The sequence below is a fragment of the Chelonia mydas genome, chromosome 20, assembly GCF_015237465.2.
Source record: "Chelonia mydas isolate rCheMyd1 chromosome 20, rCheMyd1.pri.v2, whole genome shotgun sequence".
NCBI lineage: Eukaryota > Metazoa > Chordata > Testudines > Cheloniidae > Chelonia > Chelonia mydas.
In genome coordinates, this window is record NC_051260.2 from 16,128,799 (window position 1) to 16,151,954 (window position 23,156).

General features: G+C 53.3%; 1 protein-coding gene across 18 annotated transcripts in view; it reads right to left on the reverse strand.

Annotated features, from left to right (window-relative positions):
• CACNA1A (calcium voltage-gated channel subunit alpha1 A) overlaps nucleotides 1-23,156 on the reverse strand; it is a 157,322-nt gene that overhangs the window by 29,654 nt on the left and 104,512 nt on the right. For 11 of the 18 annotated variants that reach the window (XM_043532900.1, XM_043532892.1, XM_043532895.1 and 8 more), the window contains 9 exons: nucleotides 22,029-22,193; nucleotides 21,424-21,534; nucleotides 19,783-19,866; nucleotides 12,552-12,668; nucleotides 11,760-11,825; nucleotides 11,401-11,501; nucleotides 10,820-10,970; nucleotides 9,845-9,972; nucleotides 6,303-6,399 (listed from right to left, as the gene is read on the reverse strand). In XM_043532900.1, the coding sequence (XP_043388835.1) occupies nucleotides 6,303-6,399; nucleotides 9,845-9,972; nucleotides 10,820-10,970; nucleotides 11,401-11,501; nucleotides 11,760-11,825; nucleotides 12,552-12,668; nucleotides 19,783-19,866; nucleotides 21,424-21,534; nucleotides 22,029-22,193 (1,020 nt within the window). Of the gene's footprint in view, nucleotides 1-6,302; nucleotides 6,400-7,310; nucleotides 7,408-9,844; nucleotides 9,973-10,819; nucleotides 10,971-11,400; nucleotides 11,502-11,759; nucleotides 11,826-12,551; nucleotides 12,669-19,782; nucleotides 19,867-21,423; nucleotides 21,535-22,028; nucleotides 22,194-23,156 lie in introns of all 18 variants that reach the window. The other 7 variants (XM_037887956.2, XM_043532902.1, XM_043532893.1 and 4 more) reach the window with 3 other exon arrangements.

Sequence of the window (23,156 nt, forward strand, 5' to 3'; positions counted from 1 at the left end):
CCGATCGCTGCTCCATGGTTCGGATAATGGGACATTTGCCACATCCCTGATCTAGGTTCAAATCCCACTTGGGCTGGTCCCCTCGATACAGTTGCAAACAGGACCCTGCATGATTATCCAGGTGTGTCCATGCTCCACGCAGGTCAGGGTAGTTGGACATACCCAGCCTCCCAGGACTCTGCCAGACCTTCCCAAAATGCATTGCGCTGTGTGAAAAGCACCCACAATCCTCCATGGCAAAGCATGATAGGATAGTTCCCCAGATTTTCCTAGAATGCCCTGGCACATGCATGGCTCAGCAGGGAGGGCAACATGGACAGGCCAAACCAGGTTATCCGGTAACCTTGTCAAGTGACCCTGGAAGAGCCAGGTCACCCGCAAGGCTGGGGGCAGCATGGTGCACTCATCAGGCAGGATTGGCCCATAACACGGTTCTCTTGAGGTAGAAGGGACCAGGCAGGGTTTGGGATGGAGCTGCCTGGGTGAGGGGAACACAATCAGCCATGAGGGGCGCTGTTCCACACAGCACCAGTGCTCCTCTCACAATGGTTTTCTGGACAGCAGCTGTCATGGAGGAGTGAGCCAAGAGAAAAGGGGGTGAACGGGAGGGCACAGAAAAGAGTCAGCGGGTATGAGATACCCAGGTGGACTGAATGGAGAGCCCAGCGGGTTTTAGACAGAGTGAGGGGAGCGGAGGAGCAAGGACTGATGGGCAGGCTGAGGAGAGGCTACTGAGGAGTAAAAGCAACATGGTGAAAAACTTTTGCACCTGCCGTCTGAGGAGCTCTGTAAAATGGGGAAACTGAGGCACAACCAGGGGACATGACTTACCCAGGGAGCAAATGGAAGAGCTGGGAATAGAAGCTGGGAATCCTCACACTCAATTCAATCCTCTAACCACACTCCCACCCCAAGCCAAGAACAGAACTTGGGAGTCCTGATTCCCTGCTCTGACCACTAGACATCACCCTCCTCTCAGATGCAGGAAGAGAGACGAGTCCTTAGTCCCATAGCTCCACTAGCATCTGATACATCAGCCTTCTCCTTTTCTGATGGGTCCCGGTAATACAGTACAATCCCCTAGTGTGGACGCACCATATACAGCTGCTTCTACCTGTCAAGCTATTCAGATAAGGGAAAGGCAGTAAGTTATACTGGTTTAAGATGCTTTTATCTCAGTATAGCTGTGTCCACACTAGGAGTTCTTCTGTTATAGCTACAGTCGTTAAAACCCACTCCCCTAACCGATGTGGTTGCACCAGGACAAACACCTCAGTCAATTTCCAGTGTGAAGTCTCAGGGTAGAACCCTTGCCTGAACTGAGCTGCTCCGTGCTGCCATCTCTCTTAAAGCCCCAGCTCCTGGAGTCATGGGACAACCTCAGCTTTCATGCAAAAGAAAAAAGGAAGATCCCAACCCTTGTGGTGCTGGAGGAAAATGTGGACCTGGGCATAACTCTAAAGGCTCAGAAAGTAGGAGGCAAAGACAAGGCCAGGTCGATGTTAAAGGCTTTTGTTGGCATAGCTCTGTCAGTCAGGGATGTGAAGAGGTGGGAACCCGACAGTGCTGTGCCAACCTCCTCAAGTGATCCTGTTTGCCCCACGGAACTCAGACCTACACCTCCTTTCCTTCGCCCATACCTCACTGGGCTCTCTTCAGTTTCTCTGTAGTGCCCATCACTGTGGGATCTAAGGCACTACGGGCCTGATTCCCATTTAGGCCGGGTTGACACAGCGTTTGTCCTAGTGATAGCACATCCTGTAGGGGTGTGACTTTTACCGACAGCGCTACACCAGTACGCCCCCCAGTACGATGCAATTCTACCAATATAACGGCACCTTGTGTCAATATGGCTTATTCCCTTTCCCGTATGGGAATAGCTACAAGGCACCTCCACATCCGTGTAGCAGTGTCCCTACTAGGAATCATGCTGGCACCTCATAACAAAACCACACCCCGACGTAGTTAAACAGGCATCAGCGTGGGGAGCCAGGCTCAGGCCTACACTAGAAACTGTTGCTTGTCCAGTAATGACACTTGGGGATGTGATTTTTTTTAACGCTATTTCTATACTGGCAAAAGCCCTAGTCTAGACACGGTTACACCGGCAGAGAAGCCTTTTGCCAATATAGCTGATTTCGTTTGGGAAACTGGTCTAAGCTGTCTCGGCAGGCGCTGCATCTCCAGTAGGCAGGTTTGCCAGTATAGCTCTTAGACCCGGCCTAAAGTGGATGCGAGAGTCAGGGCCTGACACAACTTGCTCCTTAGAAGCCCCTGCCGCCGGGCCAGTCAGCAGTGTGTGATCCTGCCTGGCCCGGCAGCAGGTGGAGTTGTTCCTTTAGCTCGGATGGGAGAGGCCTGTGGGTCGGGTGCTGGAAAGACTCGGGTTCTATTCTGGCTGGCAGCCTGGGATAGGGGCAGGAGCAAACGCTCTGCTTCTGAGAACGCACCCTGGGACCAGCCTTCCCACCCCCGCGTCTCTCCCAGACAGCAGCAGCCGGGTGTAGGGACAGTGCATTTTGCCAATGGGCTGAGCCCTATTGGGCAAGGGCAGACAGACGCACAGGGACACCACACATGGGGGATAGATAAGGCGAGCTGTGGGTGTCTGAAGGAGCAATGAGGGGGCCTGCGACAGCGGAAGAAAAGAGAGAGAGGGAAGCAGTGGGTTATGGATCCTCAGTCATAAATGGGAACCCTCCAAAACTGCTCTGTAGGGCAGTTCTAGCTTTGAAGCCGGGGGAAAGGCAGGAGTGGGGCAGGGAGAGAGAATGGAGGCGAGGTGAGAACCAGAGATGGGAAAGACTGAATGTGACGGGAAGAGGAGAGAAGCTGCTAGCCAGGTTAGAACTGCATTGACAGAGAAGGGGGTCTGGGGACGGGGAGGAAAAGGGGGCGAGAAAGAAAGGTTAGTAGCTGTTAATATTGTCTCTGGTGGAGGATATTTTTGAAAGCAGCAAAAGGGAGTTCCCCATAGGGCTGATTAAAGATGGGGACCAGCTTCCTGAGCAGAGAACTGGGGCTTTCGAAGGAGGTGACTCACTAGAGCTAAGACACTTGCTGGGTGAGCCATTCTGAGAAGACCTAGCTCATGCCCCAGGCCTTGTAAGTGAGCCTGGAGATCACAAGCGCTTGGTCTGTGACACTGGCACCATGTTCACCCCTGGCCTGAACAGACTCATCTGCAATTGAAGCTGCTGCAGTTTCACCTGCTTAATCCCAGGATGAATTTAGCTCCTGCCAAGCTGATCATGTGGGTAGAACTCTGCACCTTTGTGGAAGCCCACTGATTTCTCTGCTTCAGTGTCTGTCCGTGTGCATCCAATTGCAAAATCGGGGCCTTAGTGCTTGTCTCTGTAGGGAGATTGACCGGCACAGCTATGGCAGAATCACTATTCCGCTGCAGCTAGTCCAGAACAGCTAGAACAAGAACACCTAGCTCTTCTCCATCAGATCTCAAAGCACGTAACCAAGGAGGTTGCTCTCATTATCACTGAGGCACAGAGACGGGAAGTGACTGGCCCACAATCACTCAGCAGGCTAGTTACAGAGCTGGAACCCAGCTCTCCTGAGTCCCACTGCAGTGGCTCTCCCCTCTAGGCCACACTGCCAAATTCACACTCTACCAGATTCCACAAGAACTTCCCTCGGCAGCCAAGCCCTGAGCCCAGCGTTCCAGACCACTGACTTGAGCTAAACAAAAACCAGCCTAGTTTCAAGTCCACACAGCCTTTCCCATTGGTTTTTCATAGAATTTCAATCCTAGATCCTGCAGCCAGAGGGGCCCTTTTCAATCATCCAGTTTGACCCTCCTGTAGAACTCAGGCCATGGGACTTCCCTGAATTAATTCCTGTTTGAACTCAAGCCACTATTTTAGAAAAAACATCCAATCTTCATTTAAACAGGGCCAATGCTGGAGAATCCATCCCAACCCCTGGTAAGTCATGCCAACGGTTAATTATCCTGTTAAAAATTTGTGCCTAAATCTACACCTGTCCAGCTTCAAATTCCAGCAATAGGATCTTGTTACATCTTTAGCTATATGTTTCAAATCACACCTTTAGGCCTTGGGCAGGTCTTCACTGCAGTTAGCTCGAGTTATCCATACTCAAGTGACTCCTCTTGAGTCAACCCAGCTTGACTGAGAGTGACCATAACAGTCGAGTTGCAGCACCCACACATCTGTGGGTGTCACTAGGACTTCTGGGGCACATGCCATGGTTCTTTGTACAGCAATAAGCTGAGCCACTTTAAGGATTCTTTTCCAGTGAATGGAGGGAGAACTGGTCTGTCCTTTTTGGGCACATCAGGGGGAGTTATGAGAAGGGAATGGATCAGCAGTGCTAGCCTGCATCCACATTACAGAAGGGTCATGTTAGCAGCTGACAAGTTGTGCTCACTTGAGTTTTAGCCTATAGCCACCGATGCACCACTGCATTTGAATGTAGAGTTTGTACGTGTGGATGGGCCAACGCTTGAGTTATAACTCAAGTTAACTTAGCAGCTAAGACCTGGTGCGCCCTCTCCTCAGCTTCCACCATTGCACTGCAGGAGCGTGCTGGATCTCCCACAATGCACTGTGGTCAGAAATATGGTGTCACTGGTTTAAAGAGACATTGTCAGGCAAAAAAAGCCAAACAAATCCGATATTTTGCAAACAAATCGCCCATCTAGCTTACAAATCACAATTAAGATGATCAAAACTGGAAAGAAACTAAGCATCTAATTTCCTTTCTACCACGGAGGATGTTTAGCTTCTCATACTTTGAAAGGGGAGGAAACCGAGGCACAGAGCCAAGACTAGCTTATGTTCACCCAGCGAATCTAAGACACTGCAAGGAACTGAACCAAGTTCTGCTGTACCCCACCATGTTGCCTGAATCACTAGGCACAGCTGCCTCCAAGAGTCAATTTCACTCCCAGGATCTAACCCTCAGCGGCAATGTTGGAAACACTGCAGTGGGATCTTCGCATCCAAGCAAACAGCTTCCACTGGATCCCAGAGAAATGATGGGGAATGCCTATGGATGGGTAGACTGGGTGAAACCTAAGCATTGGCCAGATTTCCCAGTTCTCAGCACTCACACCGGACCCAGATTGTCCAACGAGGCCCGAACTCAGCAGCTCACTCCTGGGTAGGCATCAGAATTGTTTGAAAATGTGGCTACTTACTTCCGTGCCTGAGCGCTCGTCTACCTGGGGCGATTTAACCAGCGTAACTACACTGGTATACCTACACCGCGAGCAACACACCAGTGCAACTCCCAACTCTTATTCCGTAATCAGAGTGCCTTTGTCTGGTTTCTGTTGCTTGTTCAAAATAACCCAGAAAATGGCACTCTAATGTTGGAATTTGAGGTTCCACAAGGGGTGTTATACCACTGTGGCTATGCCAGTAAATGTCTCTGTGTGAACAGACTCTAAATCGGTGCTGAGCTCTTTTGAAAAGTCTGGCCTGTATGTTTATACAGCACCAAGCACAATGGTCCCCGATCTTGATTGTGATATCTACAAGCTCCTCTGATGCTAATGAGAGCAACCCTTTAAATTCACTGCCTTTACTGTTCCCTCCTACCCCAGGACTTGCAATCAGTCCTCACTGATCATCCCATGAAAGGAATGGACCAGATACTCTGAGCCATGGTGCCGCTATCTCACCTGAATCGCCTTTCCTTCCCTGGCCTCCTATGAGATTCTCATCCCAGGCCTGACCTAAAGCACGACAAACTCAGTGGAAAGGCTCCCACTGACTTCAATGGGTTCTAGATCAGGCCCACAAGGGATTTCTGACCCCTGACGTCTTCCCACTGTCCAGCTTTGGACTGGAACCTTTCAGTTTCCATCCACCTGTCTCCCACCCATTGAGGAAATCTTTAATGACTGAGAAGTGACAGGTCGGTCAGAGCTGTATGGCTCATCCTACAGAGAAAGGTTCGACCGGGTGGGGTGGGGGAATTCAACGTTTGAAAGCAATGTTTCTTCCACCGAATAAAAAAAGGTAGGGAAGAAGGAATCCTTAAAAAGGGGCTTGTAGAGAATTAACATGCACCTTGCACTTCAGTTCTTACCCACCCCAGCTGACTTGCCATAATGGAGTCTCTGAAACATGAAATGCTAACGGACTCAAACGGACACACCGTACTATTTAAGAGATTTGATCAAGGAAAAAAAAACACAAAGAAATGTATAAAAAGATATTGTATAGGCTGATTTTTTTAAAAAAATGTTTTGGTTAAAAAAAAAATTAAAAAAAATTAAGTGAATTTGATTTGCATGTTTTTGTCTTTTTAATTTATTCTACCTTATAAGCAACCCGGGGTGGGCATTTCTTCCCTAACCCAAGGGGTGGAGACATATGCCTCAGCATCTCATACATATCCGTGAAAGTCATCCGGCCCCTGGTAGCGGAAAGAAAAAAAAAAGGCACGAAAAAATAGACAAGAGAGAGATGCAAAGAAGAAAAAAAATATTTTAAATCAATTTAAAAAGGACGGGAAAAAAATGGAAGAAAAAAATGCAAAGATTACTTCGCTGCTTCTCAGCAGAAAGAGTGAGAGCTCACACATCTTTCATTCCTATGTGTAACTAGCCAGCTTCGGGGGTAGGGGGAAGGCAACAGTTGATTCAGCAAAGCACTTAAGCTCCCCATCGATCCACTGCCCAGTGAAATCAATGGCAGTTTGTCCATTGCCTTCAGGGGGCACTGCGTTCTGCCCTTGCTTAAGAGAAACTGGAGAAGGCACATGCTTAAGTGATTTGCTGGGGTCCTGGAGTCCTTTAGGCAAAATTCCTCCTGGTGTTCTGGGAGGGAGGACTGCAGGATCGGGGCCACCTTTGTAGCGAAGAACAGGAAAGAGAGAGAGAGAGATTTAGCTTAGAGCACGCCTCTTTGCCAATGCTGGAGAAGGGGGGGGATAAGGTGGTGGACGGGGGGAGGGGAAGGGAAGGGATAAATGGCAGAGGTGTCAATGCAGTTTCCGTCCTCCCCAGATGAAAAAACTCAATGTGCGAAGGGTGGTGGAGGGGTGTGTGTACAGATACAGTGGTACAAATCCTCAGGGCCTAGCTTCAGCTGACAGCAAGCAGAAAGGGTTCAAAATCACCGATATGCTCCATGCGGTACTGGGCGGACGGCATCCTCGTTTGCATTCTGTTTGCTAAGGAGGTGACTGGATTACTTCTTGAAAAGTGCAGGATACCGAGATGTGTGTGTATACATATATATATATATATATGAAATATATATATTAAAGAAACCATAAGCAACATTCATTCCGTTGATGCTAGCAGGTTTTAGTGTAAGTCAAACCTTGCAAGCAACCCTATGAGGGCATTTCTTGCCTAAGCCCAGTGGGGGAGATATAACACGTAATAAACTGTACATATCCTTATAATGAATTCGGCCACTGCAAGAAGAATACAGGGGGTTAGTGCAGATGCTACAGGGCGAGAGAAACACACAAACTTTCATGTACACATAGATCACAGCAAGGCTGCTGGGAATGGGCGCCTAGGCCAGCTACAGCAATATTGCCTGGTTTTACCTTAGGGCTGGGGGTTTGGACATGCATTCCTGGGGGCTCCAGTGGGAGCTGAAAGTGCTTGGCCTTTGCAGAGTAGAGGCCTGGTGTTAAAATTGCTACTACTGAGCAGCTGGCAGACCACAGCTGGCTACGATGTCCTGGGAGGTGCATCTGTTATTGGGGAAACTGAGGCATAGAGCTACAGGGTGGGGGAGAGTGACTTATTCAAGGTCACACAGGGAGCCCTCAGCAGAATTGGCGACAGAACCCAAGAGTCCTGGCTCCCAGCCCCCTCTGCTCTAATCCACTAGACCCCACATCCCATCCCGAGCTGGGGAGAGAACCCGGGGTCCAGACTCCCAGCTCTGTTTTCAGACCCATAGGCCTCTCCCAGGGCCTGATGCAAGGCCCAGTGAAGTCAATACAAAGGCTGCCATTGACTCCACTGGGTTTGGGATCAGGACCCGACATTTTGCTTTCTTTTTACTGGGGGAGGGGTGTCACTCATATGCAAAGGACCCTCGTGCCAAGGCGGGGGCAGGGTTGTGTCTACCCCCCAGTGGCACGAGATCGGACTCGGGGGGCCGGTTGGGAGCTCCTCCTGCTGGGCTTGGCAGGGCCTGCCAGGTAGGGTTGGCAGCGTAGACAAACACGTTAAACCTGGAAACAACGGGAGTTTACTAGAAACGGAACAGGGCACAGGGACGACGTGGGACAGCACGATGCCTGGGGTGGCGGCCCCCTGGCACAGAACCAAACACAACGCGCCAGGAATCCTCCGCAGGGGCAGGCCGGCCCCACTCCAGTGCCTCAATGGTGCAGCGCCAGCCCAGCCCCAGCGCAGTTCCCAGCTCCAGAGGATACACCGGGGCAGAGGAGTCATAATGTCACAGAGCCGGGGTGGGGCTACGTCCCCTAGCGGCCTGTGTCTAGCTAGTGGCGTCTCCCTGGCGGCGCTGATTGTGTCATCTAGCCCTGAGTGCGTGGTGTCTCTGCATAGCATATGGGGACTCATCAGGGCGTGGGAGGAAAACAGCCCTGTGTTTTCCATCCAGCCTCTCTTCTGCAAGCTGTTACCCACTTCACAATGTGCAGTAATAATGGGACAGCCCGGGGCACCACGGGACATCCCCAGGACGTGGCAGAGGGACACCCCCAGGGCCCTTCGATTTGCTTGGGAAGGGGGGAGGGTTGGAGAGAATCCAGCTGCAAAAACCTAAAATTGAAAAAGGAAACATTAAACAGCAACAAGATCCAAGAGCCTGCGTTTGCAGGGCCCCGTGGGGGACACAGACCCAGCCCAGGAGGGCTGGACGGGCTTTGGGGTCAGCTCTCACTAGCGTACAGCTGGGTTAGTGCTCAGTGGGAACTGGTCCTGTCTTCCCCGAATCCTGGAGAGACTACGTGGGAGGGATTTGCTCTAATCTCGGCACCAGCTGAGCTGTGGAAGCCCTGCCAGCACACCGGAGCAGCACCTGCCCCAGAGAGTTGGCATTCAGCGATGAGAGAGGCCTCCATGTGTCGCCCCTCCTGGCAACCGGAGGAACACAGCCCCCTGCCTGCAGGCCAGAGGACATGATGATCTGTCAGGGGATGGAAGGAGGCAGCCGGGCAGATAACTTACTGTTCTGTGTGACTAACAAGGGCTGCTTCTAGGAGCTTTGTCCATCTTTGTCCAGGAACTAACCAAAGGCAGCACAAACCAGGGTATTGACTAGGATCCAACCCCTTCCTCCCTCCAGTGCAAAGGGGTCTTGGCTCAGGAGACCCTGGCTAATGGCTCCTTCCCATGGTGCTTGGACCCCAGGGTGCCCTGCACCCCCTTCCCAAAGCCGTGGAAACTTCCAGGTGGGCCTGGAAACTTCAGACCCTACAAGAACCCAGGAATCTGAGCCGATGTCTGCATTGGATTGTCCAGAGCAGGCCATCTAGCTCAGTATCCCCATGGCACTGAATCAGATCCAAGGCCCACCAAGCCAAATAACAGCTCATCCCTGGAATAGTGGATTAGAGTGAGGGCACCTGGGTCCAGTATCCACTCCCCGTCCCAAGCTGGGCATGGAATCCAGGAGTCCTGACACCCAGCCCCAGCCAGGCTCTGACAGCTAAACCCCACTCCTCCTTGCCCTGGTTCTTTCCGCTCCTCACCCCCCTTTCCCCAGCCCTCGACAGTCAGTTCTCTGCTGATCAAGGAGGCTCATCTCGGCTCCCCCGCAGACATGGACATATCTGAGCCCTCCAATATTCCCCTCGAAGGAGGGAGGGGAGCCCTGGCTGCTGGGCGGGGGCAGGAGGTGCGGGATGAGGGTGAGGTCCTTACCAAGCAGCGGGGTCGTACTCTGCCCACACACGCACGTACTCGTCCAGATGGTGGGGCCCCAGGATGGAGGAGTCTCGGGTCAGGTACTCAAAGTTGTCCATGATGACGGCCACAAACAGGTTCAGCATCTGCAGTGGGATGGGTTGGGGCGCGGAGACAGAGGCGTATTGAACAAGTAGTCCGGTGCAGACAAGACCCCAGGGGTCAAATCCCGCAGCCCTTGCCGTGGGCTGGGCTCTGGGCACTCCAGCGCCTCCTCTATCCATGTGTCTCTCGCTCATGTTTTTGGTCCTTCTCCCACTCCCCAACTTCCCTTTACGCATTCCGCTATGCACACACCCGTCATCATACACACTCCAACACACACAGAGGCACGCCAACAAGTACATCCATGTACACATGCATCAACACATACCAAAATGAATGCACAACCGGCATAAACGTGCAACACACACACACACACTTCCCACATACACACACCACATCCGTGCATTGCATACATGCAACTCACAAACCATAATAGGCCAATGTGCACATGTGTGTACTCACACAGCACACGCACATGTGTACACATGCACTCATACAACACATGCCAATGTGTACACACATACCAACGTGCGTACACGTACTCACACATCTGCTAACATGCAAACCCACATATACAAGTCATCACACACAACTCGTGCACGTGCCATTATGCACGCACATATACACTTGTCAACACAACTGACTCTGGTGCACACAGAGCACAGATTCACGCCAAGGTGCACACACCTATGATACCCTCACAGCTCCGACACGCGGCTTTCACACTTGCCAACCCGCACACACATATACACCTGTCTACGTGCACCGAGCTCACACATGCCGCACGTACGCTGCACGCGTGGCCCGACACACGTCAGCACACTCCCAACTCACGCAGTGCACGCGCACCCCTGCTGCTGCCGCCGGCCCGGCTCCCCGCAGACTCACCAGGAAGGAGCAGAAGAAAATGAAGGAGACAAAATAAAAATAGGCGAACTCGTTGCCACACTCATGCTCCTTGATCCCCGAGTTCTCATCGCAGGGCTTCCCGCTCAGACACGACAGCATGATCTCGTGCCACGCCTCGCCGGTGGCGCTCCTGCAGCCGCACAGAGGGGAGAGGGGAAGTGCATTGGGAAGGCAGGGCAGAGCTGGGGGAGCAAACCAGGCAGCTCTGTCCCAGTCCCCTCAGGCACCTGGGTGCCATTAATGATGCTTTGCACTTCTACAGCATCATTCAGCCCAGAGCTCTTACAGGGATGGGGCTTACAGTTTATACTCGGATCCCTCACCTGGCACTGAGATGCAGCCACCTCTGGGGCCAAGTGCGGGGGCTGTTTATACTGGGATTCCTTGCCTGGCGCTGAGGTGCAGCCAGCTCTGGGGTGAGGCTTGGGGGGCTGATTAACAGCCGGACAACCCATTGCATTAGAGCAAGGTATACAAGGAGGTCAGTTTCCTTGCAATTGCAGTGGGGATGGGACACGGATCTCTGCTCAGTCCAGCTTCTGCCCGGGGCAGGGTCTCACCTGAACAGAAGCATGAGGGCCTGGAAGAAAGTGCGGAAGTTGTTGTGCTCTGTGATAGCCGAGTCCTCCTCTTCGTCTTCGATGCCAATGTTACCAAACACCTGCAAAGGCAGAGGGCCCTCAGACAGCAATGGGGATGGGGCCTCATCTCTCTCCTGCAGACAGCCTGCTCCAGCACCCAGGCACAGCATGACATGCCGGGCCTGGAGCCCGGCACAGTCCTAACCCCCATGTGTGTGCGGAGGAGTCACTCCCAATCCAAGGCACTAGTGCTTGGATTCCCACGCCCGGTCTCCGCACTGCAAAATGGCCTGTGACAGTGTGTCCCGTCCCCCCGAGCTGGCCTGCCTGACACTCACCTGCATGCCGATGATGGCGTAGATGAAGAAGAGCATGGCAATCAGCAGACAGACATAGGGAAGGGCCTAGGGAGAGAAGCAGAGCAGGGCACGTCACTCGCAGGGGGCTTTAAACCTTGCGCCCTGCCAGGCAAAAAGCTTCCCCCTGTACCGGGCCACGGCAGCTTCTCCATTCAATGCAGCAAAATCCAGCTCACACCCCGCATCTGCACCATTGAATGCTGGCTCGCAGGGAGAGCATGCTGAGAGCTTCTCTCCTCGCCCGTGTCTCCTCCAGCACTCAGCACCTCAAAGGCACCGACAGGGAAGAGACCTGATGCCACTACAACACCGACCCAATCCACAGCCAACTGAACCCAGAGCAAAGGCTGCCTTTGCTTCACCAGGCACCCGCGCAGGGCCAGGGGAGTCAGCGACTGAGGTGGGCATAGCACCTGGATGCCACCCTGCTGAGACATTCTGAGATAGAGAGAGAGAGAGATAGATAGAGAGGGTGAATGGGGTAGATAGATGTGTATGGGGACGGACAGATGGAAGGGTGTGTATGGGATGGCTGGATAGGCAGAGTACAAGTGGATGGATGGGTCTATGTGGGGATAGACAGAAAGAGATAGCTAGAGGGGTCTGTATAGGGACAAACAGACAGATATGGAATCAATACATCTTCAGAGCCAAGGGTCCAGCCCGCATACGCCAAACCTTGGATCAGTCATTCTAAGAGTCAGTCGCTGGGTTCCTGGCCCCCTGGCCCAACCCCCCCCCCCCCGTCCCTTCCCCCCCGTCCCCAGTCACCTTGAAGGACTGGACGAAGGTCCACAGCAGGATGCGGATGGTGTAGCCCTGGCGCAGGAGCTTGATGAGGCGGGTAGCACGGAAGAGCCGCAGGAAGCTCAGGTTGATGAAGTTGTTCTGAGGGGATGAAAGGAAGGAGAGGTGAGCGCTATCTGCGGGCGCAAGAGGGGAGATCCCCACCCCCAAGGGAGACTGCCCTGGACGTGTGCCTGCATCCACGCAGCACCGCAGGGCAGGGCAATAACCCAGGGAAACATCATCTCAATGCAGATGATTAACCCACCAACTCACAACTAAAACAAAATCCACGGAGAACTCAATAAAGTAGTAATAAAATAATAACAACACCATCAATTGTGATCATTATTAGCAATCAACAGCAACTGTAGATAACAACCAATAATAATTATTATTATTCTCAATGCTATTAATTAATAACTAATGATAAATAGCAGCAATGCATAATAATATTAATAAATAATATATAATAAATGATTATAATACATAATGCTATTAATAACTGCTATAAGAGAAATAAATGATAATGAATAGTATTATTAAACCAATGATATAACCAATAATACTATTGATAAATAATAAATGATATTGCAATGCATATTGATAAAGAATAGTAACAGAACACACAGTACTATTAATATAAACAATACCCAACAGTGATCATTATAATACATAATAAATAAAATAAATAGAATGATTATAATGCATTGGATACTATTAAGAATAAAATGAATATTAATGAATTAATAGTGTTGTTAATAATTTAATAAAAATAGATGATAAATAATATGAATACAAATAATGATAATCAACCAGGACAATGAATGATAACACCATTAACAAATCACAGCATGAAAGCCACCCAGCAATCTCCATCCACCAGCCATCCCTGAAAAAGGGGAAAGGAACATAAAGGAAACTAACAAGCTGGGCTCATCCAATTGGGAACTCAATGGTTATTCGTTAATATCAGGGTTATACTGTAACTATCCCAACAACCAAATGCACTGATATTTTCTGACACAAGCAGGTAGAGCATTGTGGGGTCACATTGCATGTGTACTATGCACACACAACCAGAGAGAATTGAAGCAGGACAAGTGCCGGGGGAGGGGAAGGTGTCTGGGGACTTGCAACATGTTACAGATCGCATGTGATGATTGGGACCTCAAATGCATCTGTCTCTGTGCACCCAACAGCCACGCCGGGATGCTCCCTGGAATGACTTCTTGAGGCTGGCTGCGGGGGCTCAGCCTGCAAGCACGGACGGCATTCAGTGGGGTTTTGCTCCAAGGGATGGGGAGGGGAGGGCCAAGAGGCTGGGAGGCGCCACTCGTCCTGTTGGTTTCACGAAGATGCATTTTGGACCCCTCTCCCCCGGGAGGGGATGGCACGTGGCTTCTGGGACTGGGCCGAGCAGTGCAAAGCCTGTGGTAAGCTCTGGAGTTCCCACAGTGCACTGGCTGCTGGAGCTGGGCAATTCTGCCTGGCTCGTTGGGCTGGAGCTCCAGTTAACCGGTGGCATAGGCTGCATGACGCAGCTCCTAGGTTAACCTCAGACCAACAACCTTTGCACCCTTGAGGTCACCCCGTCTTTTCTAAGAGACAAACTCGCTCATGGCACGTAGACTCTGTTCTGGCTCAGATCTGGGGTCTGGTCTGGCAGATCCATTGCAGACCAGGAGTCAGCTGTGAGGTTCTGACCTCGAGCCCAAGGACTCCCCTTCCCTCTGCCAATCAATGCACAGGTCAGCAGTGGGGCTAGGATCCCAGCTCCTCAGGCACAGCACCGATCCAGGGTTCTAATCCCACCCTGGAAATTAAAGGCCTTGGCTCCTACACCCATTGCTGTGTTTCCAGCCTGGATCAGTCTGATCCCTTCTCTCCACATTCAGAGGTGGGGAGGGACAAATGGAGCAGTGGGGCTGTACTGGGTGACCCCCTGGCTTCAGTGGAAGGTACTCAGATACACGAAGTGTCCAGGGGCCTTGCCTTGGTGCTGCCTAATGGGGAAGTCTCCCCAGCAGCCAAGAGCGCGGGTGGACTCCCTCCCTGCGGTCTGTGGGAAGCCCTGCCGGGCAAGAAGAAACCCCTTTGTTTCCAGGGAGCAGCTGTGTAGTTGCACAACACTCACCACAGGACGTGTGCGACTGCACAGCAGACATCACAAGACGTATGTGGCCACACAACATGCACCAAGGGACTCATGTACAGCCGCACAACACATGCCACAGGACCCTTGTGTAATCTCATGACCCAGGCTGTGTGATCCTTGTGCAACAGCCAAACGTGCCAGAAAAAGCTTGTGCAATCGCACAAGGTGAGCCACAAGGCTTGTGCTGCCACATGGCTTGTGCTGCCACACAACATGCACCACCAGGGCTCCGTACCCAACAAACACCCCATGTGACTCTCACAATTGCACAGAACAGGCCACGTGACTCATACATAACATAGCCCAGAGACCCTTGAGTAGTTACACAATGCACAGCAGGGAACTTCTGTGTAATTAACACCAGGTCCAAGGGCCTGGCTGTATAATTACACAACAGATACCGTGGAGCTGTTGTGTAACTACACAATATACAACATAGGCCAATGCACCAATCCATGGTTCCCTATATGTGGGCATTTCTCTCCAGTCCGTTCCCCCCACCCCCGGACATGGGGAGGTCTGCCTGCTCCCTTCCCTAGAGAAGCTGCCCTGGTGTGTGTTCCCAGAAGCTGTGAGCCATCCCTCCAAGGAGTGAGTGTAACATACGGACTCCGGGGAGGGGGGGGGGAGCATGCGTCAGCACCCTCTGGGGGCGGCGGCACCGATTTATCAGCCTCCCAAACCAACTGAGAAATCAAACAGTGAGGCTCATGCGGGAGCATGGAAGAAAAAGGCCCCCCAGCTCTGCAGAGAGAGAGAGAGAGAGAGAGAGAGAGAGAAAAACTGGGGGGAATGGAGAAGGGAGGGGATCTTCCATCGTCCCACCCAGGCAGCTCTTCCAGTATTCTCAGCTCCTTTCTGCCCTCCTCTCCATGCCTTTGCCCCGTTCTCCCCTCTCTTGGATCTTATGTCTGAATGAAGCTACAGGGTTCCTCCCCTTCAGCCCTTGCGCCCTACCCCCTTTGGTTAATCCCAGAGGACGCAACGCAGAGTTGCTGACCTGGTTTCAAGCTTGCCCCAGACGCTTCCCTCTGGTAGGGCTCAGTCCAGGTCCTGCTGGGACGGGGGGAGGGATCTGTGTCACCCATGGCAAAGATGGCAGCCCCTTGCAGTCCCCTCGGCAGAGAGGGGCCTGGGGAGGAGAGAGCAGTGGGGAACAGCAGCAGAAGGGCATGGAGGGAGGGAGAGCATGAGGGGTCTGGAGGCCGGGGAGGGAAACACCTAACAAGGGAAGCGGGCAGCGTGTGCGCGCACGGATCTGCCTGTGAATGTGTGTGAGGTGCGTGTACAGGCAGCAGGGCATGATCGGGGATGGGTCGGGGGGAATAAGTGTGTGTGGGATGTGTGTACATGCCTGGGGGAGGTGTCCACGTGTGATGGATGTGTGTATAGGAGGCCATTTCCTGTGCACATGTGGGGCCCAGACAGGTATATGCCCTTCTTTGCTCCTTCCTGGTTTCCATCTCCCCTGCCCATCCTGCACTGCCTCTCAACCAACAGCGATGGGGGGAGTAGTCCCTGCAGGTGTCAGCTGCTCTCTAGTGAGGCAGCCTTGCCCTCTTGGTTCCTTCTTCCCTCCAGTGTGCTCGTGATCCCAGCCCCCAACCCTCAGAGGGTCAGCGCCGGGTCCCTGAGATCTAGCTGTAGATCTGAGCCAATACCTTGTGCAGAGGGAGAGGTTAGAAGCCTGGGGACCTGCTGTCCCCACTCTGTGCACCCACTGGGATCTCCCCAGGATCCCTCTATCTGGACATCCACCCGTCCACCTGGGTCTATCTCTTGGTCCACCCACATCTCTACCTAAGGATCTCCGTCTCCCTGAGAATCCAGCCAACCCTTTCTCAGGAGATCAACCCCTGGATCTGGGGAATCTCTCGCCCTCCGACTCAGAGCCAGCCCCCAGTTTGTAACACTGTATCACTCAGCCTACACTAGGCTCTTTGAAGAGAAAGACACAAGTACAGAGAGTTTTTCTTTTTTGCTGCTTTGTTTCAAAGATACGTACATCTGGAGGAAAGAAGAAGGGAGAGAGAAAGAGAGAGAGCGAGAGAGAGAGGAAGGAAGAAAAGAGAGCAGGTAGCCAGCTAGCTGCAGGCAGTTCCCGTGCAGTAACTCATGCAATGCGGAGATGAGAGAGTGCTCTTAGGTAATGCATTTAGGCTTCAGAAAGATATTAAACCAACCGGATTCTAGATGTAGATGTTGAGATGAATAGGAGGAGAGGAGTTGGGGGCAGAGGGAGAGATTTGAGGGGGTTGTTTAGTGTCACAGGTTGATTGGCAACCAGCGTAATATACAGAGATGGAGCGACAGATTGGGGACGGGGTGTTTTGTCGTGGGGGTGGGGGTGGGAGGCGGAAGAAGTTCAGAAATATTAGTTGGCATGGATACACAGACCGATTCATAGATGGACACATGGATTTTTCATAGTGCATTTTGATTGGATGACATTTTCAGAGGGTGTCGCCCCAAAATAGCACAGTATAAAGAGACAGCATGGAAAGAAGGTAAGACAAGAGAGACAGTCATTATAGAGAGCACACAGCATGAGGCAGGAGACTCCCGACCCACCCGCACAGGGCAGCGCCAGCACCAACCCCACTCCCCTGCCTGCTGAGGGGCCGCTCTGATGCAAGGGAGCGAAGGGCAGGGGTTCTCCCCGGTGCTTGGGACCCTGCCCTCTGGCGCAGGCCCAAGCATCCAGTCTCCATGGCTTTGCCACCTCAGGCCGAGGTCTTCATCCTCACGGCTCCTCCCTCCCCCGACCCTGGGAGATGGGTCAGGAAACTGAGGCACAGAGAGGGGAAGAGATGCCCCCAAGATCAAACAGCAAGTCAGTGGCAGAGCTGGGACGAGAACCCAGGAGTCCTAGTTCCCAGCCCTGTGCAGCAGGTACTAGCCTCTTCTGCCTTCTCTGGGGCTATCAGCCCCCTGTGTACAGTTCCACTGGGCCGGAGGGTCTCCAGAGGCCAACAGGTTCTAGGTGATTTCTGAAGGAAGGGCCCGTGGGCCATGTTCCCTGTCTCCCCCAGCCCTCCAGAGTTTGCACTGCCGCAGAGCTCTCCTGCCAGTTCGGGTCTACTGCGTTTGCATGGTACAGGCCATCGAGGTCAAGAGCAGGTAGAGAAGGCAAAGTTGTGCAACGGGCCAGCCCCTGACATAGGCATCACCCCTGGCATGCACTGGCCTGGCACGGTGAGGAGGGGCCTTCGAAAGGAACTTGTGTGCTGGGCTGGATTGGCAAAGGTCCACCCACCAGCAAACCCCACACCTTGCTGCCAGGTACTGGCCCCTCGTTCTGCCTGCCTCTGGGATCCCATTGGATGCCCTGAGCAATGCCAGCCCCCACCTATCCCCAGACCCACAGACCAGGAGAATCCAAACCTCACAAGTGCCAGGAAGCAAAGACCCCATTTTGGTAGAGACGAGCGCTAGGGCAGGCTATGTGGCGGCTGGATATGGGTGGGCAGACAGGTGTGTGAAACGCCAAGGGGAGTGGCTTACACTCCTTTTGCACACCCACTGACTAGTGTGTTTTGCACACTCAGGGTTGGAAGGCAGCTCTCGGAAGATAGTAAGACCCTTTAGAGCAGCTTCACTGAGATCAGTATCTGGGTCTCTGTCACCAGGGGATCCCAGGAGGGATAGGCCTTGCCTGGGGTCGGAGTCAGGACACCTGAGTTCTATTCCCAGTGCTGGGGGTGTGGCCTAGTGTTTACAGCAGGAAGGAAGAGAGGTTTAGGACACCTGGGTTCCCAGCCACTGGGTGGGAGGGAATGTGTCGTAGTGGTTACAGGAGGAGACTGGGAGGGAGGTTTTCTGGGTATTATTCCCAGCTCTGCCATTGGCTCTCTCTGTGACCTTGGGTGACTCACTGCCCTGCTCTGTGCCTCAGTTTCCTCATCTGTAAAATGAGGGATAATTATACAGACCCCATCCTGCAGGATTAATTAACACTGGGGGAAAGGCTCTCCAGGCGCTAGTTGGTGGCAGAGATGGAGGAGACCTGCTAGACCATTCAGTTCGTCTCCTCAACCCACCCAGGGCTGCTTCCTGCAGTTCTATACCAGGGCTAGTGCCAGTCAGATCACAGGCATTGCCCTGCTCCTGTATCCTGCTGCCACCCGCCCCCTACACTACACTGAATTGCAGATTTCCCTCAAGTTTGCCCAAGGTATCTTCTCCATGACGTTCACTCCACAAACAGGATGATCCCCAGTCACCCCGGGAGAGGTACCCTTGCCCACTGCCCTGAGTTTGGGCTGGCTGAATTCTCTCCAGGTGGGATTTGAACTCCGCCGTTGGCGGCTACCAAGGGGTGAGGGCCTGAGCAGCAGGCTTTCTGCAGAGGGCGATGGCCCAGTTCAAATCCAACTGTCAGTAACGTGTGCGCGCCCGTGTGTGTGTAACAGGGACTGTTCCCCTGCCTCCTGGGGAACATCCTGGGCTGCTTTCAGTTTTCTCTGTCTCTGCCTTCCAGGGGCCAGGCTCTGCTCTCAGCTTCACCTGTGCAAATTTGGCATCACTCCAATGGACACTGAAAAGTGACTCTGGATTTATGCCGGCATACTGACGCCCAGTTAAGTGACTCCGGATTTATGTCGGCATGCCCACCCCTAGTGGAGTGACTCCGGATTTACGCCGGTATGCCCACCCCCAGTGGAGTGACTGGGGATATGGCGTGTGAGATCAGACCCTGTCCCTCACTGAATCCCTTTCAGGTGGGCAGGAATGCCCAGCTGGGTTTGGTTTTGACTCCATCTGCCTTGGTCCCTCAGCACTTGGGGCTGTCCCCAGAACAAGAATTCTTGGGCCTCCTCATATAGAAACTGCATGGCTCTCTTCTCCCCACAGCGGCTATCTGGGATGACACTGAATGTGGCTCCAACCCAGCTGTCTCCCTCGCCCGGCATCTGTCCTTCCTTGGGGCCAGGCACAATGGGGTAAAAGCCCATACTGTAGTTCTCATGTCTTGATCCCTGTGGTGCCCCCCTCTGGCGAGCGTCCCCCTCTGCTTAAGCTAAGGCCATAAGAGAGGAGACGGTGTTTCGAACTTACCCCAAACTCTGTCACTAAGATGTCTGTGATGCTACCCAGAACTGTGACAAAATCAAAGATATTCCAGGCATCACGGAAATAATTCTATAAAGAAAAACAAAAACAAAGGACGAAAAGGAACAGCAACACGGCAGCAAACATTCAACAACATTCACGACGGAAGCAACAGCAACGAGAACAGAGAGTCACCCCCCGACCCAGCCCCATTTCCTCCCTGCCCCCAGTGCCCTGACGCCGGGAGAGCCCAGGTTACCTTTTCGGTGAGCTCCAATGGATCTGGCAGGCAAGAGGGGAGGGGGTCGAAAGGGTTAATTTAAAGGAGCGGTGGGGGTATTTCTTGGCACCTTGAATGATCCTGGGGTGGCTGGTGTGACTGGGGCCTGATGCTGATCTCAGTTACCCGGGGGAATGACGATGGTGCAAAGACTGTGGTGTTACACTGCTGTGTCATTGGTGTAAGGGCCAGACCAAAACTCCACTGAGATCATTGGGCACCTCTCCACTGATTTAAAGGGGCTCTGGATCAGGACCCCACCTATGAGGAAAATCAAACCCAGGATCTCTGGCCCCCAGTATCAACCAGCTAAACCAAGGGGGTCCCCCCTTCCCCTCCAAAACTTTGGAAAGGTGCCCCCACTCTCAGCCCAATCGGAATGGACAGTTAGATGGACATTTAAAATGAAAGAATAAAACACACAGGACCAGAATATGTTACTGTTGCTGGGATCTTCCCAGCCAAGGGACAGAAATGTGTCCTTGGCTGGATTCCCCAAGCAGGAGAAGAAATCACAGCCCTCTCCCACCCCACCAGAGCCACCTGTCCCCGAGCTGTCCATAGCTCTGTGGAGCAAGCCACCAATTGAGAAATGAACCCAGCACAGCAAACACAAGGAATCATGAGAAAACAGCCCAGTTAAAATAAGGGAATGGGGCAGGATCAAAAATCAGCCACATTTTCTGCGGGAGATTCATTCTCTCTCTTCCTTTCTCCATCTGTCAGCGTCTGCTCTCCCTGCCAGACCAGCCTGTGCTGCTCCTCAAATCCAGCCTCTTAACCTCCCTGAGCACCCCTCTCACTGGCTTGGCTCCTGCCTGAACGGAAGCCCAGATCCCTCTGTGCAGGATGGAGTGGGTTCCTTGCCCTGAGCACCTGCACCAATGGTGGGAGCCTCAAACCCCCAGGGAGCTTCAGCAAGCCATGAATGGAGATTGGACTCCTTCATGTCTCTTGGGGAGACGATGCTAATGGACCTTACTGGTGGGACATTTCTCCTGTAGCCCCTCTTTATTTTGCTCCCCTGAATCCTCATTATAGTTCCCTGAACCACCCAGAACAACCTACCCCATTCCCTGAGCTGGGGTCAGCTTACAAAGTGCTTGGAGATGCCTTCAACAATCACCTCTTAGTTGCCAGTTGCCACCATCCCCAATCACTTGGTGGCAAGGTGTTCTGACACTTGCCTACAGGATGGGGGGGCGGGGGAGACTGTTAAATCCCCGCCTGGTAAAGGGGGGAGGGCGGGGCATGGGGTTGGAAGAACAGGTGGGGAATCCCCTCCTGCTGAAGGAGCTGGGTTCTGTCTTTTATTTCCATGGTAACACCCCATGCTCCCTAGCGGAATTGGCTGTGGAGACACTTACCAGCACTCCAAAGGCCATGATCTTCAGCAGACACTCCAGGGAAAATAATGAAGTGAAGACGTGGTTGAACATCTTTAGCACGTCCTCATAAGCAGTTGAGGCCTTGTCGAACTAAAGGCAAGAGAAGAGAGAGCAAAAAATCAGCCCCACAGGACAGGACAGGTCCCCAGGCCACAGATCAGCCCCACAGGACAGGACAGGTCCCCAGGCCACAGATCAGCCCCACAGGACAGGACAGGTCCCCAGGCCACAGATCAGCCCCACGGGACGGGCCAGGTCCCCAGGCCACAGATCAGCCCCACAGGACAGGACAGGTCCCCAGGCCACAGATCAGCCCCACGGGATGGGCCAGGTCCCCAGGCCACAGATCAGCCCCACGGGACGGGCCAGGTCCCCAGGCCACAGATCAGCCCCACGGGACGGGCCAGGTCCCCAGGCCACAGATCAGCCCCACGGGACGGGCCAGGTCCCCAGATCAGCCCCACGAGATCAGGGGGACATGCCGGCTATGCAGGAGGGGCCCATGTTTGCTCTGCCAGGCTTGCTACAGCATGGCATCTCATACCCTGGTCAATACTGCCCCATCCCACAAGGGGGTCGCTCACCTTCATCATTAAGACAACGGTGTTGAGGGCGATCATGGCCATGATGGTGTACTCGAAGGGCGGCGACACCACGAACTGCCACATGCGGTACTGAAAGCTCTGCTTGTTCTGAGGCATGTGCCGGGTCAGGGGCTTGGAACTGATGGCGAAGTCGATGCAGGCTCTCTGCGGAGAGGACAGACACAGCCACTAGAGCGGGAGGGGCTCGTGGCCACCGGCGTCAGGATGGGCGCAGGGGGAAGAGGGCACAGGGGCAGTCCAGGCCGAGAGACTCTGAACTGGCTTAGCCCCATGCGCGAAGGACAGCTCAACCGGCTGCCCTGGTCTAATGCTTCTCCGACCCCTTTGTGGTGGGTCAGAGGACGCTCTCTGGCCCGTGTGAAGCGGGAGATCAGTGCAGATGATCGTAACAGGGCCGGCGTAAATCAGCATTTCCCTCATGAAGTGAATGGAGATTTACACCAGCTGGCGACATGACCCTATGCACTGGTCATCATGGGGACCGTCCCAGCTCTCTCAGCTGAAGCCCCCACGGGTTCTTCATGCCACCTGAAAGAGCTCAGCAGCCCCTGGTTTCCTGTGGCCCTTTAGGGAAGCTCCTTGCAAACCACTGGCCTTTCTCCAGTGCCCTCTTCTAAAGCTCAGGGCTGCTCCATGCCCTGATTCACAGATGCTACAGCCAGAAGGGACCCTGCTGTGACCTTCCTGTCTAACGTGGGCTATCCATATGCAGCTGCTGCAGTTCTCTCTCCCCTCCACTTGCTGGGGATTTGAACCGACAATCTCTAGCACCAGAAGCAGCAGCCAGACCCCTGTCCCACCAGGCCATCTAAACTGGGAAACTGAGGCATGGAGAGGGGAAGAGACTTGCCCAGGGTCACCCAGAAGGCTGGGAATAGAGCTTGCTCATTAGCGAGCTTGCAGGGGGGCAATTGGGGAGCTCTCCCCAGTGGCTCAGTGGTGTAATCTGGCCTTGCGCCCTTCCAGGCAGCACATCAGCACCGGGAAACAGCCTGAATTCCTTCTTCCATGATGGACACAGGCCCTGCAGCAGCTGATCCAGGGCATGCCACGGTGCTAATGGCGAGATGCATGGTGGCTGGGGCATGGCCACTGGGAGCTGGTGTA